The sequence below is a fragment of the Clinocottus analis genome, unplaced genomic scaffold, assembly GCF_023055335.1.
Source record: "Clinocottus analis isolate CAN_PGR_092001 unplaced genomic scaffold, fCliAna1.0.p SCAF_24, whole genome shotgun sequence".
NCBI classification, from domain to species: domain Eukaryota; kingdom Metazoa; phylum Chordata; class Actinopteri; order Perciformes; family Cottidae; genus Clinocottus; species Clinocottus analis.
Window position 1 is genome coordinate 8,883,197 of NW_027175976.1, and position 17,769 is coordinate 8,900,965.

Here is a 17,769-nt window from a genome sequence, read left to right on the forward strand (position 1 = left end):
TGCTGCATTCCAACAACTGCTTTGGTGCAATTGTTTGTGTGAAATCTGCCTCTTTCTGAAGCCGGTCCAATCACTTCAGCCAGAACGAGGCAACTGCTGCTCATTTGCAGTTGGAAACAAAATCGTCACGCATGTTGTCGTTGAACAGATGATGGCCATGTAGCAATGCTGAGTAAGGAAAGATAAAGCAACAACACGCGGAAGTGGAGATGGCAGCTATAGTGCTGCCACCTCTCTCTTTCTCCTCCCTCCGCCTCCTCTCTCTGTCCTCCCTCGATGTCACTCTCCTTTTAGCCTCATTTTCAAGGTATTTTTAGTAATTCAACTTGATGGTTGAAGTACTTGCTTGGCCTTACGATTTTTCTTTTTCTGCTGCTGTCTGACTATCAAACAACATAACGCATACAATGTCAAAATAGTCATCTGTTTTTTTTATTTATTTTGTATTGATCCATTCACTAATCCTTTCAATCTGTGTCTCTCTGAGCCTCCTAACGATTGTGTGTGTATTATTATGCACTGCAGGAGGTGTGGGCATGTTGGTGTGAGCTGCTCTCCTACCTGGAGCAGGAGAACACCTTCCTGGACCAGCTGGAGCAGAAGCTGGATGAGACAGAGAACCTCCAAGGAGGAGCAGAGGAGCTGCAGGAGGCGCTGGATGTGAGTTGTAGTTGGAGGAGGAGATGGTGAATAGAAATGTTATGCAATTGGACAGGCTTAATTATCCAGAGACTCAGATTGAATGTAGGGCATAAATGTAGCAGAGATTTTAGAAGTTGACATGGTTTGTGGATTTCTGTTATGAAGCCTCGAGTTCAACATTTGAAGGTCGCCATGTTTTTTTCTTTGCAATCAGAAGTGACTATAGAAGGTTTAGTGAAACAACCGAAGACTGAATAATATAATAACATATATACTATATAATATTTTTAGCCGCCCGAAATGTTACAATTAACTTTCTCGAAGTGAAAACACACTTTAAAAGGGTGAAAGGTATAAGATAAAAACATGGACTTCCAGACTGCACAAAAAAGTGGAAGCAACCTGTCAATCATAAGGTCGCCCCGCCCTAAAGCATATCCTGCTTTATGGCCTGTTTGACTTTAAATGCCCATAATTTACTAAATGAACATCATGCTGTATTGAATAAGACTTTAAACTAGAAATTGAGACATAAACTTATCTTTATAATGTTTACTGAGGGAATAAGTTAAGAGAGAAGTAGAGTCATGTTCTCATGGACTTCTATGCAATCTGACTTTTTCCAACCAGAGGAGTCAGTGGCTAGTAGAATGTTTGAGGCACCTCCGCATTTTTAATTGTTAGGATGCAAGGTACTTTTGGAAGAGATCATTTTCATCTAATATCAGAAAAGCAGGCATTCGGTGGACATAAAGATAGATTCAGTGTCAGTTATGTAGGACACACACAGAAAATAGAGCTAATCCAAAGGAATTTTCATTGAATCTTGACATTAGGGCTTCCTGGCTTTCCTGAGGAAATTAAATGAAAGGCTTATGTGTTAACTCCAACTCTTTAATTTGCTTAAATTGTGCTTCTGCAGACTGCCTTAGATGTTACATCAAGGGATTTGGTGAGATTAAACAATGCAAAAAGCCTAAAGCCGCTAGTCCAGGATGCATTTGTTCATTTAACTTTGTACAGAACAGCAAAAATGCAAATAATTGCCCACTCAGCTGTATTGGTGGAGATGTGATAGGTTGTTAAGCTCTCAGGTCAGAATAGCAAGGGCTAATTAACCTCTATATATCATCATCGAGCACTCGCATCCTGCATCATTCTCAATATTATTCATTCAGTCACATTACATCTATTTCTTCTGTCCATCCGGGGAGAGGGATCCTCCTCTGTTGCTCTCCTCAGATTTCTTCCCTTTCTTCCCTTTGAAAGAATTTTACTATCTTTATGTGGGGAGCTTTTCCTGATTCGATGTGAGGTCCACAAATTTTGTACTTGTGATTTTGGGCTATACAATTAACTGAATTGAATTGAGATGAATGTACTTTTCTGACCTTATCATAAGTCACATGCAAACAAAAACAATTTCAGTATGTGTGCAAAAAGGCAACACCAGCAAAGGCATATTTTTCTGTCGTTTCACTTAAAGTCGTAATATTGAACTTTTTCCCGCTACGAGTCTCGCAATCAAAATATTAACAAAGACAGAGTTTTCCACTGCAGACATATTAAACAGGCATGCTCAAGTGTGATTGATCATGTTGCTTGTGTTTGTGTTTGTGTGTACAGAGTGTAGAGGTTCTTTTGCGGCACCCGGAGGACAACAGGAACCAGATCCGGGAGCTGGCCCAGACGCTGATGGACGGAGGCGTTCTGGACGAAATAATACAGCAGAAACTGGATGCTTTCAACACACGATGGGATGAGCTCATGGCGAGGGTAAGACACACACCATACTTACAGAAGTATGGCAGGCTGCAGGATTTTCTTTGAGCATTGTTGTCGCTTTTAGAATATCTTTCCAATACGATGTTTAAGCGTTGGGATTGACAACCAAAGATTTCACCGGGGAAAAAAACTGCCTTCAAGTTAAACACATAATCAGAATCTATAGCACATCTATAACACTACCTACCTGAGTTGCAACAAAATAGTACATATTATAAAATACAAATACAACTATCCTGTATGTGATGAAAAAGTGCCAGATGTATTTTGATCCTGTTCAATGTGTAGACTTATTAATATCTGTTAAATAATATGTTAATATGTTTTTAATATAGGCCAAAACATCCACTTAAGAATATGAGACTGTAAGCAAGCAGTTTTTAAATTTACACGTTGCGACTGTGGCTCAGTGGTCTAGCGGGTCTTCCTTCAATCAGAAGATCGTCAATCGACCCGTATTTGCTCCTGTAGGCTGTGGCTGAGGTGTTTGAATGGGTGTGAATAGTGTATCACAGGGTGTGGTGAGATAGTTCTGATGGGCAAGTGGATGGTTTAATCTGCACACATTTGATGCCAAGATTTCAGTTTATTTTACAAATGACTGCTTGTTTCTTTATTCCTATTCAACTGATATATGTGTCTCTTCCTCCTTTTCATTTCTCAGAGTGGTTGAACAACTGTAGAGCAATTAAAATGTATATATAAAGTAATTCTGAAAACATAATCATTACTCTGATTCTGCAGCATTCAACGTAAAAGTTTAGAAAGGGATTATTTTTCTAAAACCTTTTCAGTGACTTTAAAGCTGAAAAACCCCGGGTAAGGAATTCATGTTTTTGCCAAGGACAGTCCATTCAGTATTTAAATGCTCTATTCCAATATCAAAGATGAAGAACTTACAATGTTTTTTCCTCTCAACCCTTTTATAATATTACATATCAGGAATAGAATTATTATTTTCATAATATTACATCAAACTAAAGATATTTAACAAAACTGTTTCAACAAAAACCTTTTCAAAGGTTCCACTTGTGACATCATCATGGGTCGTTCCATCAGATTATGAATGTGAAACCATCTTCCATCTCCCAGAGGAAATCAAAGTTTGAAAATACACTCGAAGATTGTAGCTTTTATCTTTTACAAGAAAACGCCACAGAGCAACGTCACTTATTATTCCTGTTCATGTATCTGTTGAGAGGAAAATGTATAGTCTGAAACGCACTTCAGAATAATTACAAATTCAGTAGCAGTTTCTTTAAAATAACCCTAAAAAGCTTCATCGGGTTTGGGTTTCTGATTTTTGTGTCCAATTTTAAGTCCATCTTCCTCCTAAAACAATTAATCAGGTAGCTGCTTGACAGAAACTCATTTGTCTTTTCAGTTGGATATTTGTGTCTTTTATAATAGTGGACTAAGTAAAGGACATTTAATTCAGACAACCAATTTATTAAGAAAATAGACCTTTTTCCCCCTCCTCTTCATCACACCTTTCCTTTTCTTCTTGCACTTCTTTGTCATCTTCCTCTCGACCCTTTTTCCCATTCACCCAATTCGAATCATACCCAGTCAATTTCTTCTGCTCTCTATTCCACCTCTTCGTCCTCTCCCCCTCCCCCCCTCCTCCTCCTCTTGTCCTCTTCTTCCAACTTTTTCCTCCTTCTAGTCATCACAAGCCGTCATCAGCGGCAACAATACCTTCTCAGCTTCCTGTGGTGATCCTCAGTGACAGATTAGGCACACACAAACAAACACCCTCACACACACCCTCACACACACACACACACACACACACACACACACACACACACAGACACTCATTGCCCGCTGGGTTGATCCTCCCTCACAATAGAACCAGATTAATGTTCTCCTTGCAGCCCTGATAAGCCTTTCTTTGTTTGTCCCCCCATCAGAGACAGTGTGTGTGCTTGTGTGTGTGTTTGAGTGCGTGAAAGAGACACACTTTTATTGCAGACTTTTTGTATTTTTGAGAGGTGTCAGTGTGCGTGTTGTCTGAGAGTGTGCGTTTGACAGCATCCCAGAAGCGGGTGTCCTCTGGTTGGGTGTGTATGTCAGCATGTTTGCATGCGAGCTGAGGCCGGCCGGCTCTGAGCCGTGTTTGTTGGTCATCTGTAAAAGAGAAGCAGAGCTCAGAGACAGGACGCGGCTGTTTGTGAGTATCTCAGGAAAGACAGATGGAGGAGCGAAAGCACACAGAGACCGAAATATGGCCTTAATGTTTTTCTTTCTTTCTTTTTCATTTTTGACCTGAGGGGATCGTGTCACGGGGAGTTTTTTTTTTTATCTATTCATTTTCTAACTAAATCCGCGCTGTTTGAAGAACACTTTCAAAATCTCTTAGGAGGTTTTGTGGCTGGTTATAGAGATGTTGATTTTTTTTTTTTAAGCCTACCAAAGACTTCAGATGAAAATGTCCTAATATATAGAAGCAAATGGAACATGCTGGTCCCTACATACGTTGTATCAAAAGCTAACACCTTGAAAATTGAATTTTCTAGAAACAGTGTTTTGGATAATCTTTTAAATATGAGGTTCTGGAAACTCTCAAAGTACAATACTACGGCACAAGTAAAAAATACGAGTTTCCGCAATGACAACAGTTGGATCTGCATTTGTATTAATCAAAGTCACGGTAACATGAATTTAACATGAGTTTATGCAAGTAACTATTCAAAACTATTACTAATCATATGTATCCCAATGGGGAACCTATTTGTTCTTTATTAATCCATTTGATCCATCTTAACTGCTTGAGAGCACTGGGCAGCCACAGCGTAGCACACTTTTTGTTATTCTGTTGTTTTATCTCACTTCAAACTCAGAAAACACACAGGAACCTCATTTTCAATGGTGCCACACAAACAAATGCGGATGCAACGCAAATCCAACAGCGGCGTCTTTGAGCAGGGAGGCTGCACCAACACAGCAGCTGCAGAATGGCTTTATAAATTAATAAGAACAGATGCTGGTCCCTCCTCACAGAGGAAGCAGGCAAGCCTTTTGGTATAGAAGGCAACGGTGTGTTCCATAACTATCTCGAGTGATATCTCCTGCATTCCAATACAGGGAGGGAAATAGTTTAATTTGGCACTATTTGCATGTATATGTTTGCTTGGGCCTCCACGCGGCCCATTGTGGCTTCCTTTTACTTGCGGTACTGCATGTGGAGCAGCAACACTATTGGGATTGCCTTTTAAACAACTGAGAAAAAGGCGATGTCATTCAAATCCAAGTTAGACATCAAAGAAGCATATTTCTTATCTACTTCCTACTTGTTCACCAATGTCGACTCTTCCCCGGCATCAGATGGAGCTCGAAGGAGCACAGGGAGGCAAGTAAATGCTGAGACAGTAGAATAAGTAGGTAATCTCATCATATCAACGTCCCACTGTCAAACTCATGTGCAGATAAATCCATCCCGCACATTCCAGCAGAAAAAAAAAATGGTTGTCTCATATCGCTGTCTGCGTTTCTTGAGATCAAAGAGGCGTGTTTACGTTTTAATTTCGGCTTCTCATAAACGGTTGGAAACCAAAAAAAAGTGCTCGAGAAAACTTGCTCGCTACTCTGCCGCCGGCACTCTCTGACACACGGCGTTTAAACAAACACCAATCCTCTCTCTCGTTCACAACTGCCGCGTTTGCGCGTGTGCGTGTGTGTGGGTGAGAGCAATAAGTAATAAGAGAGTGTTTAATGAGAATGTGTATTCATGAGCCGACAATTGCCAGGGAAATGGAGTCGATCGCCACAGGGAAGGTTGTTATCAATGTTTGTCTAAATATTTAATCTCCCTCAACTTCTCATTTCATACATTATTAGCTGAGACACATCCACTGGTAACATAAGGGTGTGTGTGTGAGAGAGAGAGAGAGAGAGAGAGAGAGAGAGAGAAAGAGAGAGAGAGAGAGAGAGAGAGAGAGAGAGAGAGAGAGAAAGAGAGAGAGAAGGGTTAAACAGGTTTAGGGCTAAATTTAGAGTCATTATCCTTTTGGCGGAGCTTAACATGCTCACCTGTAACGACGCACGCTGATGTAATAGGTCCGTTTACTAGTTAATCTTGCAGGCAGTCACCAGGGTTCAGAAAGGAAACACTTCAGCAGTTGCCAGGCGCCGGATGTTTCCCGGACCAACAGTCGTCAGAGGATCGTTGGTTAATTGTGTTGTTAGCGGTGACGGTCGCACAGAAGCAGCATGAGAGAGAAACCCCGCCGCCCGTCCTTCAAGAGGGTACACGCAGTGTGTGTGTGTGTGTGTGTGTGTGTGTGTTTGTGCTCGTATGCAGTAACAGGTGTGTGTATATGTGTGTGGTGTGTGTGTTAACGTTGTTTAACTCTCTTTATATATCAGCTGACTTGGCTGATATATGTGTTTTTGTAAACTGCCAGAATAAGAGGTGGCTCTACTACACCACTGGATGAAGGAAGTCTGCGTAGTTTTGCACTTTTGACCAGCAGAAGACCAGAGGGTCCACATGGAGGAAGCTATCATAGCTCATTAGCAGGCGTCAACCTCCGATTCTGACCAATGAAGCCTATCCAGAAGTGTTTTAAACTTGCATTCTTTCTAATGGCCAGCAGGAGGCGACTCCTCTGGTTGTATAGAAATATATGAGAAAATATATTCTCTCCGACATGATAAACATGAGTCTCAATCTCTGGTTTAGATTAAGTCTTCTTCACTACAACATGAGGTTAATTTAATAAATGATGGTCCATTTAGAATTAAATAGAGTAGAGTATGCTTTAGGGCGGGGCTAACTTCTGATTGGCGACCATCAAAATATGGTCATACCTGTTTACTGGTTGTAAAAAGCCCAGATAGATTCAAATCGGCGGTCCACAAACCCATGGGTGACGCCATGATGACTACGTCCACCGTCCACTTTTTTATTAAATCTTTTCGTCAGATTGGAGTATGTACTGCTCGACAAGAGAGAAATGGTGTGAGACGGGAGTCGATGGTAGAGAGTTGGATCTTTTTAATTAAATGTGTGAACATCTTGCCTTGATGCCGACTAAGCTCACACACTCACACAGGGATGTGATCTTACACAGCACCCATTGTTTGTGCTGTTTACTTTATGTAGAGCCTATTTTATGTGTTTTTCATGAGGCGTGATGTCTTTTTTTCCCCCAGGCGGCGCTCAGGCAGAAGGAGCTGGAGAAGAGTGTCCAGTGGGCCCAGGACAATGACAAAACACTGAGGCAGATCCAGGACTCGCTGGCTAACACCAACCGTCACCTCACCGCCTACCTGGCCGACCATATCGATGCTCAGCAGATACCTCAGGAGGCTCAGGTAGACGTCAGTTTGCCACATGCCAAGAGTAAGACACATATTGCTCGGCTGGAAGTCACCAGTAGATGTTTGGTCATGCTAGGCCCCATCAGGTTTTAAACCCTGGTCAGACAGGAACACGTTGCTACAGTCACCACCACTTTAAGAACAACCGGGATCGGGGCTGTCAATCAAATGTGGTAAACTGACGAAAGAAAATTGAAGCAGACTTTGAAATATAGACATTGCTATGCTATGGAATGAGGAAGGTGAAAAAAAGCCCATAAAAGCTGAGGTTATTGTCATAATAAACTCAACATTGCTCATTGCTTATAGTGCGCCTGACTACCCACGAGGAGAAACAAGGATTTTGCTGTTTAAGCTTTTCTAGCAACACGTTTATGTCTGATGCCATAATCAAAGTCTGACAAATATTTCAAGAAGATATCATAACTTCAATTCTGCTTTACCAAATGGCTGAGAAAACAACTGAAATCACTACGCCTGACCAGATCAGACCAGTGGGACTAACTAACCAGCGCTGACTAGGTTGGCTGCCTTGATGTAACAATACCCCAAAGTATTTGAGAGTAAAGATGCCGATTCACCATCAGTAATTTCAGGTTTTAGTTGACTCAAGAAAAGCTGTCAGGCCTTGTCAGATTTCCCTGTTAAGAGAGATAGCTGTGAGGACAGGCAGAGAGAGACTGACAGGGTGAGAATACACCATACAGTTCTTCTATGTGTGGTTCAGTGTGTGTGTGTGTGTGTGTGTGTGTGTGTGTGTGTGTGGGTGGGTGGGAGAGTACGCGGGACGGCAAATGCTCTTTTTCTCTCCCTATGGTCCTAATTAAGCCGGGAGCTGCTTTGGACACGGACAGCACACAAACAGACACACACACACACACACACACACACACACACACATACACACACAGACAGACAGACATCATGCCTCTTCCTTTTTTCCTCTTCTTTAACTTTTACTTATGCTGGAAATGAGTGATTACAAAGAGAGCGAGAGAGAGAGATCCACGTGCGTTGAAGACAACAAGTACGAAAGGATCACACACTCTCTCTCGTTCTCCCTCTCTCTCTCTCTCTCTCTGTCTCTTTCTCTCTCTCTCTCTCTCTCTCTCTCTCTCTCTTCTCTCTCTCTCTCTCTCTCTCTCTTTCTCTCTCTCTCTCTCTCTCTCTCTCTTTCTCTCTCTCTCTCTCTCTCTCTCTTTCTTTCTCTCTCTCTCTCTCTCTTTCTTTCTCTCTCTCTCTCTCTCTCTCTCTCTCTCTCTCTCTCTTTCTTTCTCTCTCTCTCTCTCTCTCTTTCTCTCTCTCTCTCTCTCGTTCTCTCTGTTTCCACACACGTGGCAGGATAAAATGATTGGATTTGAGTGGTGTGGATGGTGTGATTACAGGGTACTTGATACTTAAAGAGAGAGGGGCGAGGGAAAACGTGTGTGTAAGTGAGTGAGGACTACAGGTTATTAAATCTTTTGAGCCTCTCTCTGCTCTCTCCTTGATGCCTCCTGCCACCTTGTGGTCAGCAGAAGAAGGTAGACTCTGAAGCCGTGACGGCGTCATTGGCTTTTCACGTTCCAGTTCTTATTACATATACTAAATTTCTAACCATAACTCAGTGTAAGTGTCAAAGATAATCTTTTATTTTTATGATGTGTGTTTGTGCATTTGACAGAAAATCCAGTCGGAGCTGAGCGAGCATGAAGCGACCCTGGAGGACATGGTGAAGAAGAACCAGGACAAGAAGCCGTCCCAGAGAGTCCTGGGACAGATAGACCTGACTCAGGTACAACACACACTCACACACAGATATAGAGAGCAAGAAACTTCAAATAAAAAAATAACAAACTAAATGACAGCAAGATGTGTTTCAAGAGGTTTTGTTGAGACGAAACATGTAAAAAAGTTGTATAAAGCTTTTGTAAAAAGCTGTAAGAAAAGTTGTATAAAAAAAAAATTTCATTTAGCAATGTTTCTTGGATGGAGGAAACATTTACGATGTGTAATCAAAGTACAAAGACAAAGTACAAAGCACCTATATTTCTGAGAGCGGGACACTCTGCAACCATGAGACCTCAAAAAGACAAATAGCTGGATATCATCTGCATAACAGTGATATAAGATTACCTTAAATGTGCTAAAAATATGATTATATACATATATATATATAATATATATATATATATATGTATATAATTATTAAATAATTATATATATATATATATATACATATATATATATATATAATTATTAAATAATTATATATATATATATATATATATATATATATATATATATATATATATATATAAGTATTAAATAATTGTTCCAATTCTGCTTGACGTCTGGGCTCGGGTCGGGGAGTCAAAATCTATTCTACAGCAAGTGATAAAAAACGACTCACAACTTAATTGGTACCCATCTTACAAGCATCAGTGGTATTGGTGACAAGATGTGCTTGCGAAGACCTCAAAGGGAATTAACAGACAATACCCATCCCATCCACAGCCTGTTCATCCTGCTGGCAAGCACTACAGCATTATCAGCTGCAGTGCAAGCACTTCAGAGCATAATAAATGACGCTATCCTAGTTTTGCTAGCTGTGCGTAACATAAGCAGGAGAGTGTGATGTTCTGTCATCGCGTTGTTTTGAGCTAGTGGACTCACAATCCACTGAAAACATGGAGGGTGTTTCTGCCTCTGACTGACATGTTGTTTTTTCTCTCATTTGTTTATGTGATATACTTAATTTTCCAGCTGTTTTGCCCCTTTTTAGTATCATAGCACCCTGGCCTTTCCTTTATAAAGCAGTGCCTGTTTTTGACACAGGTCAGGTCAGCATCTTCTCCCTTTTTTATAGAAATTGCTGACTGACGTGTGGACAAAGTTTCGGCTCTTCCAGAAGCCGGCAAACTTTGATGTCCGCCTGTCTGAGTGCGAGCGCTTGTTGGCTGGGGTCAAAAGCCAGGTGGGGGTGCTGGACATCCGCAGTGTGGAGCAGGACGTGGTGCAGTCGCAGCTGGACCAGTGCATGGTGGGTCATTGTGGCAGATATATAAGTGAATGGTTTGATCCTGTGTTGAGCCCCCTGTTGTGTGTTTTTTTTTGTCCAACAGAAGTTGTATAAGGTGCTGAGTGAAGTGAAAGGGGAGGTGGAGACGGTGATAAAAACAGGCAGACAGATTGTCCAGAGGCAGCAGACCGAGCAGCCCAAAGATCTGGACGACAGGGTGACCGCCCTCAAACTGCTCTACAACCAGCTTGGCTCACAGGTTAGAAAACTCTAAACAGTTAGACACATACGAGACAGATTTAGATATGGATTTGTCCTTTTTGTATGTGTGTGTGTGTGAAGGTAACTGAGAGTAAACTGGAGCTGGAGAAAAGTTTGAAGCTGTCCAGGAAGTTACGCAAGGAGCTGAACGGGCTGACGGAGTGGCTCGCCGCCACTGACGCTGAGCTGACCAGGCGCTCCGCTGTGGACGGCATGCCCAGTGACCTGGAGGCTGAGGTGGCATGGGCACAGGTATGACACACACATATTATTGTTAGTGTCCCGGTTGTTGCATATTGTTACGGGTTGAGAAAATAATATGCATATAACAGGTTGTGGGGGACAAAACACAGCACAGACAAAAAGTACTTGTTTCAGCTTTGAATCGATTGTCCCATCTTGTCTTTGAACTCTCCCTCTTGTGTCCTCTTCCCTTGTCAGTCCATCCACGGGGAGACGGAGCGGCGCCAGCCGCAGCTGCAGGCTGTGGTGGACCTCGCAGAGGCCCTCAAGGCAGTGCTGCGGGGCCACGGGGGCCTGGTGGACGACAAAGTCAGCCTGCTGCGCTGCAACTGGATCGCAGTCACATCCAGAGCAGAAGAATGGCTCAACCTGCTGCTGGTGAGAGACAGGAACAAAAGATGGAGTTTAAAACACCCTATTTGTCTTACTTATCGGTGCTAAAATTAAACCTCTAAAAATAACCCATCAGAAGTTCCACAGATTGAAATAAATGCTTTCTGTGTCTCTCACACTTTTAGGACTACCAGCAGCAGATGCAGAAGTTGGATGGAGAGATAAAGGAAGTGAACGAATGGATTGACGGAGCAGATAAGAAGATGGACGAGATAGACAGCCAGGGACCCAACGACGCTGTGCTTAAGGTTGTAATGTTTATTTTCATATATGTGAGTGTCATCTGATAAATTCTCAAGGTATATATATATATATATATATATATATATATATATATATATATATATATATATATATATATATATATATATATATATATATACATATATATATATATATATATATATACATATATATATTGGTTGCTCATGCTACCACAGTGTTTCATGGTAGTGTGATGAGGTTGATGCACTCAGGCAAAATGAAATGATGTAATTTCTAAGGAATTCGTAACTCTCGAAATCATGTGCTTTTAAAGTCTTTTAATTTCTTCCTCTGAAATGTATCACTTTAATCTGAGGAAATATGAGAGGATTATGAGAATGTGGCATTACTTAAAATACAGATAATGCTGTCCAGCTGTTTTCAGCTGTATTAGAGTGATGCTCTTCTGATAGATGCTATATGGGAGGCAGCAAATGTTTACTCCATAGAATTGTGAAATACTTGATAGATACCACTTTTTGATTCAGTGGAACAGTCTTACATAGTAATTAAAATGTGCCCTATGGAAAAAAAGAATTAATAAAATAAATTAAATATATATTTTGCAATTAGGTGTCTGATATGTAGCCATTTGAGAAAGTCACATGAACGATACATACGCTGACTGAGCTTTACTTCCAGCGGGCCGCTGCAGCTGCTGTCCAGCTGACTCGGTGTCTTTGCGTCCTGCAGGTGTTGCGTGCAGAGCTGGAGCTGACCAGGGGAAAGATGGAAGAGGTGCGGGCTCTGGCCCAGGACCTCATGTCCACCAGGGGGGAGAACTGCCAGGCCCAGGTGGGACCCAAAGTGAAGCAGCTCAACCGGAGATTTGACACGGTCGCTCAACGCATCGCCTCTGGACAGGTGGGAAGAATTATACTCTCAGAGTTCTGTAACTTTAAAGTTCTAAAAGCAATAACACACACAGTCTGATATAATCTACTTCATACTTCATGTTGTCGTTTGCCATTTTGACTTGTAAACACTTAAATTGACTCCATTGTTGTTGTTAATTATCATAATCCAACTTTTACCATATATTTACTTCTAGCTCTATCCAAACAGACTAGAAATTCCTTCAATTTACTTCAGCTCTCTAAATAGAATCCAAACTCCCTAATTTGACTTCAAAGTCTCACTAAATAGACGCTCTTGCTGAATGTACTTTAAACCCTCACTCAACAGACTTCAAACTCTCACACTAAATTTACTTCAAACTCTCAATAAGTCTGCTCCAACCTCTCCGAACAAATTTACTCCCTTTTAGCCACTAATGATCTCTCTTTTTTTGTGTGTGTCTGTTTGCATGTGTATGTGCGTGCGTGTTTGTGTGTGGCAGACGGCAGCGTCCCCCAGGGAGCTGGAGCAATACCACAGCGAAGCACAGATCTGGCTGGAGCTCCTGGAGGAGGAGGTCAAGCAGGGGGAAAACCTGAAGGAGGAGGACTTCCAGGAAGACAAGGTCTCTCACACACGCACCTGATGATAATGGCTTTTTTCTCATTGGATGTGCGCACCTCTTGTGAACATGGTGTGTGCGTGTGTGTGTGTGTGTGCGTGTGTGTGTGTGTGTGTGTGTGTGTGTGTGTGTGTATGTCTGTGTGTATTGTGTGTGTTGTGTAGGACTGTGAGGAAGGTGCAGTGAAGGAGTTACTGTTAAAGGGTGAGAATCTACAGAAGAGAGTCCCGGATCAGGACAAGCGAGAGCAAATCAGACTGAAGCACAACCAGCTCCACAGCAAGTACAACACTGTCAAGGTAACACAAGACTCATTCGCCTTCTTGCCAACAGTAGACGATCAATACCTTGCTCACTTTGTGCATTAAAGGAATAGGTTTTTTCTTTCTTTTTTAAATGGGGTTGCAGGAAGTACTTATCGACACTAAGTGAATGAAGTTGAGAGACAGACAGGAGTATCAGCACGGGAGCAAAGCAATGTTCTGCATTTAAGACACCTAAAACAATCCATACCAGGTTAAGTGTACATTATATTTAGAATATTTTCACCGCTGTAGGGCCGGACAGCATTTTGTGACCACAAACCCTTCAAAACACCAATGTTACACAATGAAACAAGCAAAGTAACCGGTTGGGGCAGCGGTACCCCAGCAGATAAAGGTACTGTTTTATAGATTTTAGAAGTGTCTAAGTGCCCTGTCTGTTTCTACATACTGGAGGCGTGTCAAATGCAATTTACTGTACACTGACTATGGATAAGTAACTCATACTTCAAAATATCAGAACTATCCCTTTTGCTTAGCGTAAAGACAGGAAAAACAGCTAACCTGGAGTCCAAAGGTAACAAAAACCTCCAACCACCATCTTTAAAGCTCAATAATTAAGATGCTGTATTTCTGTGTGTTTGTGCGTGCGTGCAGGACCTGCGTGTGCTAAGGAACAGGAAGGCGTTGGCCATCGCTCCCCAGTGGTACCAGTACAGGAGGAAGTCACATGACCTGCTGGCCTGGCTGGATGACATCCAACGCAGCGTGGACCAACTGCCTGACCCCCCTGAAGGAGAAAGGGTCAAGGTGATGACACACGCACATTCATGCATAAATACACACACTCGTGCAAATAGACAGTAATATCTTTGCTTTTTCTGCTATAAAAATGTGTTTCCAACCTACTGTTTATTGCTGTCTTCCTCATCATTCAGCTCTTCATCTCACACCGTCTGTCTCACGCTTTCTGTCTTTAATCTTTTCTCATTTTACATCTTCCCCAGACATGATAACAATGAAAGAACCTTTTTTTCTTCCCTTTGTTTCTCACCTCTCCTCTTGGAAAAACGGGTTGATGTTCAGTCTACTGCATTTGTTGATTTTGGAGGAGGACTTTTAAAATTATTGTTCCGGGACATCTTCCTCGTATCTATTTAAAGACATAACTGCAGATTGATTCTTGAGACAGCGGCTTTTATCGAGGATTGTTTTCCGCTGGACTTAGAGTAGAAAAGAGGCTCATTAAAAAATGTTGGGTGTAGCATTTTAACATTAATAAATCATGACTCAATAATTTGCAATAGTTATTATTATTTTTGCATTTTTGCAGTTCCTTCGTCTTGAAGTCAATGGATTTTTTGTTAGCTGGCTGAAATAAGGTCTTTGGTTGACGAAAAGTTAAAGAGATTTCAACGTTTTGTTCTAAGATTGTTCTAAGCTACAAAATACGTCAGTAGATACCCAGAATATGAATATTTGAATTTACGGAGAATCTTAAGAAAGGCGGTTGCTAACAAGCGGCTAAATGTGACTTCACAGGCTTGTTGTGTATAAACACAGTCATGTGATGCATGTTTAGTTGTTTCTTTATGGCCTAACGTTAGCTTAAAAAATCATAAAAGTGTTTATCTTGCTGAATAAAACGTGTAAATATCAGAGGATACTTTTTGCAATAATCCCATTGGCTTTTTGGCGAGGCAGCGAGTGCGATGCTAGATGCCGCGATTACAAAAATACGTCATACCTGTCGCTCTGAATAGTAATAAACAAGCTTGACAATATCAACAATAACACAGTTGTGATAACATACAAATATGTTTTCCTATATTAGAGTAGTATGGATAATACTTAATATGTATTTGTTATGCACGTGAATTTCATATTTCTTATATAAAAGAAACAAAGTCAATTTTGAGCAATTCCAAGAATGTCTTTTTTCTAAAACTTGCTAGATTGACTCGCTAGATTGTTTGACTTATTATTTGTTTTCAGGCCAATCCGTATTATTGCGCCCTGTACATACATGATTGTATGTTGATGGGAAAGCCTTTGAGTCTGTGTCATGATGTGTGAGGGTTTGATGGAAAAACCTTAAACTCCACCTGTTTTTCTGCCCCCTTGCCCCAACTACCTGACTCTGTATGTGTGTCTTTCCCTTACAGATGATCACTATGACATTTCGCTAAGCGGACGTCTGACTCGCTCGCCTCAGACTCCCCTCTCATTGCCGCAACCGTGATTCTTTGCTGTCTGTCTGTCTGTCTGTCTGTCTGCTCATCTACCTGTCTCTCTATCTCTCCATGCTTCTTTTCCCTCTCACACTACCAAGCCCCCACCCCCGCACTTGCTCCTCTGTACTCATAGAAAAGGGCAGTTATTGTACTCCTTCTCAGTGTAAATAAAGTCTGAAGGCTGTGTGCGCCTCCCAATTATAGCAGCACTTTCTTATTTTATATGAATTGTTGAAATGGCGATACATACAGTATAATAACATACAATATGAAACTCTTTGTGAATGTTAGACACCTCCAAACACAATATCTGAATGTGTTGTGGGTCTGTTGGAGTGTGTGCTTGCTGGTGAGTGAATAATGTAAATGTTTTATTCTTTGTATTTGTATTTGTGTGTGTGTGTGTGTGTGTGTGTGTGTGTGTGTGTGTGTGTGTGTGTGTGTGTGTGTGCGTGTGTTTCTGTGACTGTGTTTTATTTGACCCTCCCCCCCTCCCCTCACACACACACACACACACACACACACACACACACACACACACACCGGCTCAGTCAATAGCAAGTGACCCCCCTGGTTGATTTTGTCCAATAGGAAATTGGCACAGAGTTCGACAAGAAGAAGGAGGAGCTTAACGAGATGCAGGGCTTAGCCAATCAGCTCTCAGAGGCTGGAGCCGCCAATCTAGTGGAGCCCCGCCAACTCCAGCTCAACACGCGCTGGGTTGAGGTGGAGGGCAAGTTCATACCCTTCAAGAGACAATGTGTGAGTTTCAGTAGGCACGACTTCTATATATCTACAGTACTAACAGAAAATACTATACTAATCAAACCAGGATATTATACTAATACTACTATATAAGCTCTTAACATATAAAAGACCGTGTGTGAGTCTCTCTCAGTCGGTATGCCCGTTGATTTTCTATTAGCATGAAATTAGCATGAAAAGCTTCTAATAGCCATTATCTGAAATTATCCCCCTTCAAAATGTGTTGACAAACTTATATGAACATTCCCATTTATAATTAGTTATAATGATAATAAGTTTGGTTTCTTACCAAATCATGTTAAGGCTTTGTAAATATGACTCATTGTGAATAAGTGACGTCATTGTTTTTCAGAACAAGGTCAACTTTTCTGAGCTTCACACCATGAATAAAGGCATCAACCAATCTAATTGTGCCGCATGGGTTTGCATTTATATAATCTCAAAAGCTATTTTTCCCTTCCATGATGTGTAAAGGTATATGTATTGTTCACAATGTAACAAAATATGGTTTCATCAACCAACTCGTTGTATTTTAATTTATTGTAGAATTTAATCTGAGCTGAGTACTATTGATAATACCAACACCTGTCATCCCATTTTGGGAAAAACACCTATTAGATTTCTTTCCCTCAGTTAGATTCGATGACTGATACCACTCTCCATTCGACGAAATATAAATCTACAGTCAGTTAGCTTAGCTTAGCATAAAAACTGGACGCATGGGAAAACAGCTAACATGAGTCATCAGTCCCAAAGTTTAGTCCGGGCTCCTGACTCCAGAGCCTCCTTCTAGCAACATAGTTAGCTAACTATGGTTATTTGTAGTAACATAATAACTGGAGCCCGGCAGGTTGACATTTAAAAAAAAGCAATTTCTCTGTATGTATTTGTAACAATAAATGTCTTGTGGGTGGGTTAATTTTTTTTTTTTTTATGTTTCTTATTGTCGACACATCCCATGCAAAGACTAATATAACCTTTAAGACCATATATCCTACAAGATAATATGAAGCTCATATTTCATAACATATTTCCAATAATGTCAGTTTAAGAAAGTTACTTTAAATCTAAAGAAGATCTAGATTTTTTTCCTTTCAAAATACAATGTAAGTTGCTTCTTTTTTTTTGGTTGCA

General features: G+C 41.0%; 1 protein-coding gene across 3 annotated transcripts in view; it reads left to right on the forward strand.

The window, feature by feature from the left end:
- dmd (dystrophin) overlaps window positions 1-17,769 on the forward strand; it is a 267,135-nt gene that overhangs the window by 169,711 nt on the left and 79,655 nt on the right. For all 3 annotated transcript variants that reach the window (XM_068590506.1, XM_068590511.1, XM_068590507.1), the window contains exons 32-45: window positions 526-660; window positions 2,269-2,418; window positions 7,585-7,746; window positions 9,416-9,526; window positions 10,601-10,774; window positions 10,857-11,012; window positions 11,096-11,266; window positions 11,456-11,635; window positions 11,776-11,898; window positions 12,608-12,778; window positions 13,254-13,376; window positions 13,538-13,672; window positions 14,294-14,446; window positions 16,462-16,632. In XM_068590506.1, coding sequence (XP_068446607.1) covers window positions 526-660; window positions 2,269-2,418; window positions 7,585-7,746; window positions 9,416-9,526; window positions 10,601-10,774; window positions 10,857-11,012; window positions 11,096-11,266; window positions 11,456-11,635; window positions 11,776-11,898; window positions 12,608-12,778; window positions 13,254-13,376; window positions 13,538-13,672; window positions 14,294-14,446; window positions 16,462-16,632 — 2,115 coding nt within the window. The remainder of the gene's footprint in view (window positions 1-525; window positions 661-2,268; window positions 2,419-7,584; window positions 7,747-9,415; window positions 9,527-10,600; window positions 10,775-10,856; window positions 11,013-11,095; window positions 11,267-11,455; window positions 11,636-11,775; window positions 11,899-12,607; window positions 12,779-13,253; window positions 13,377-13,537; window positions 13,673-14,293; window positions 14,447-16,461; window positions 16,633-17,769) is intronic.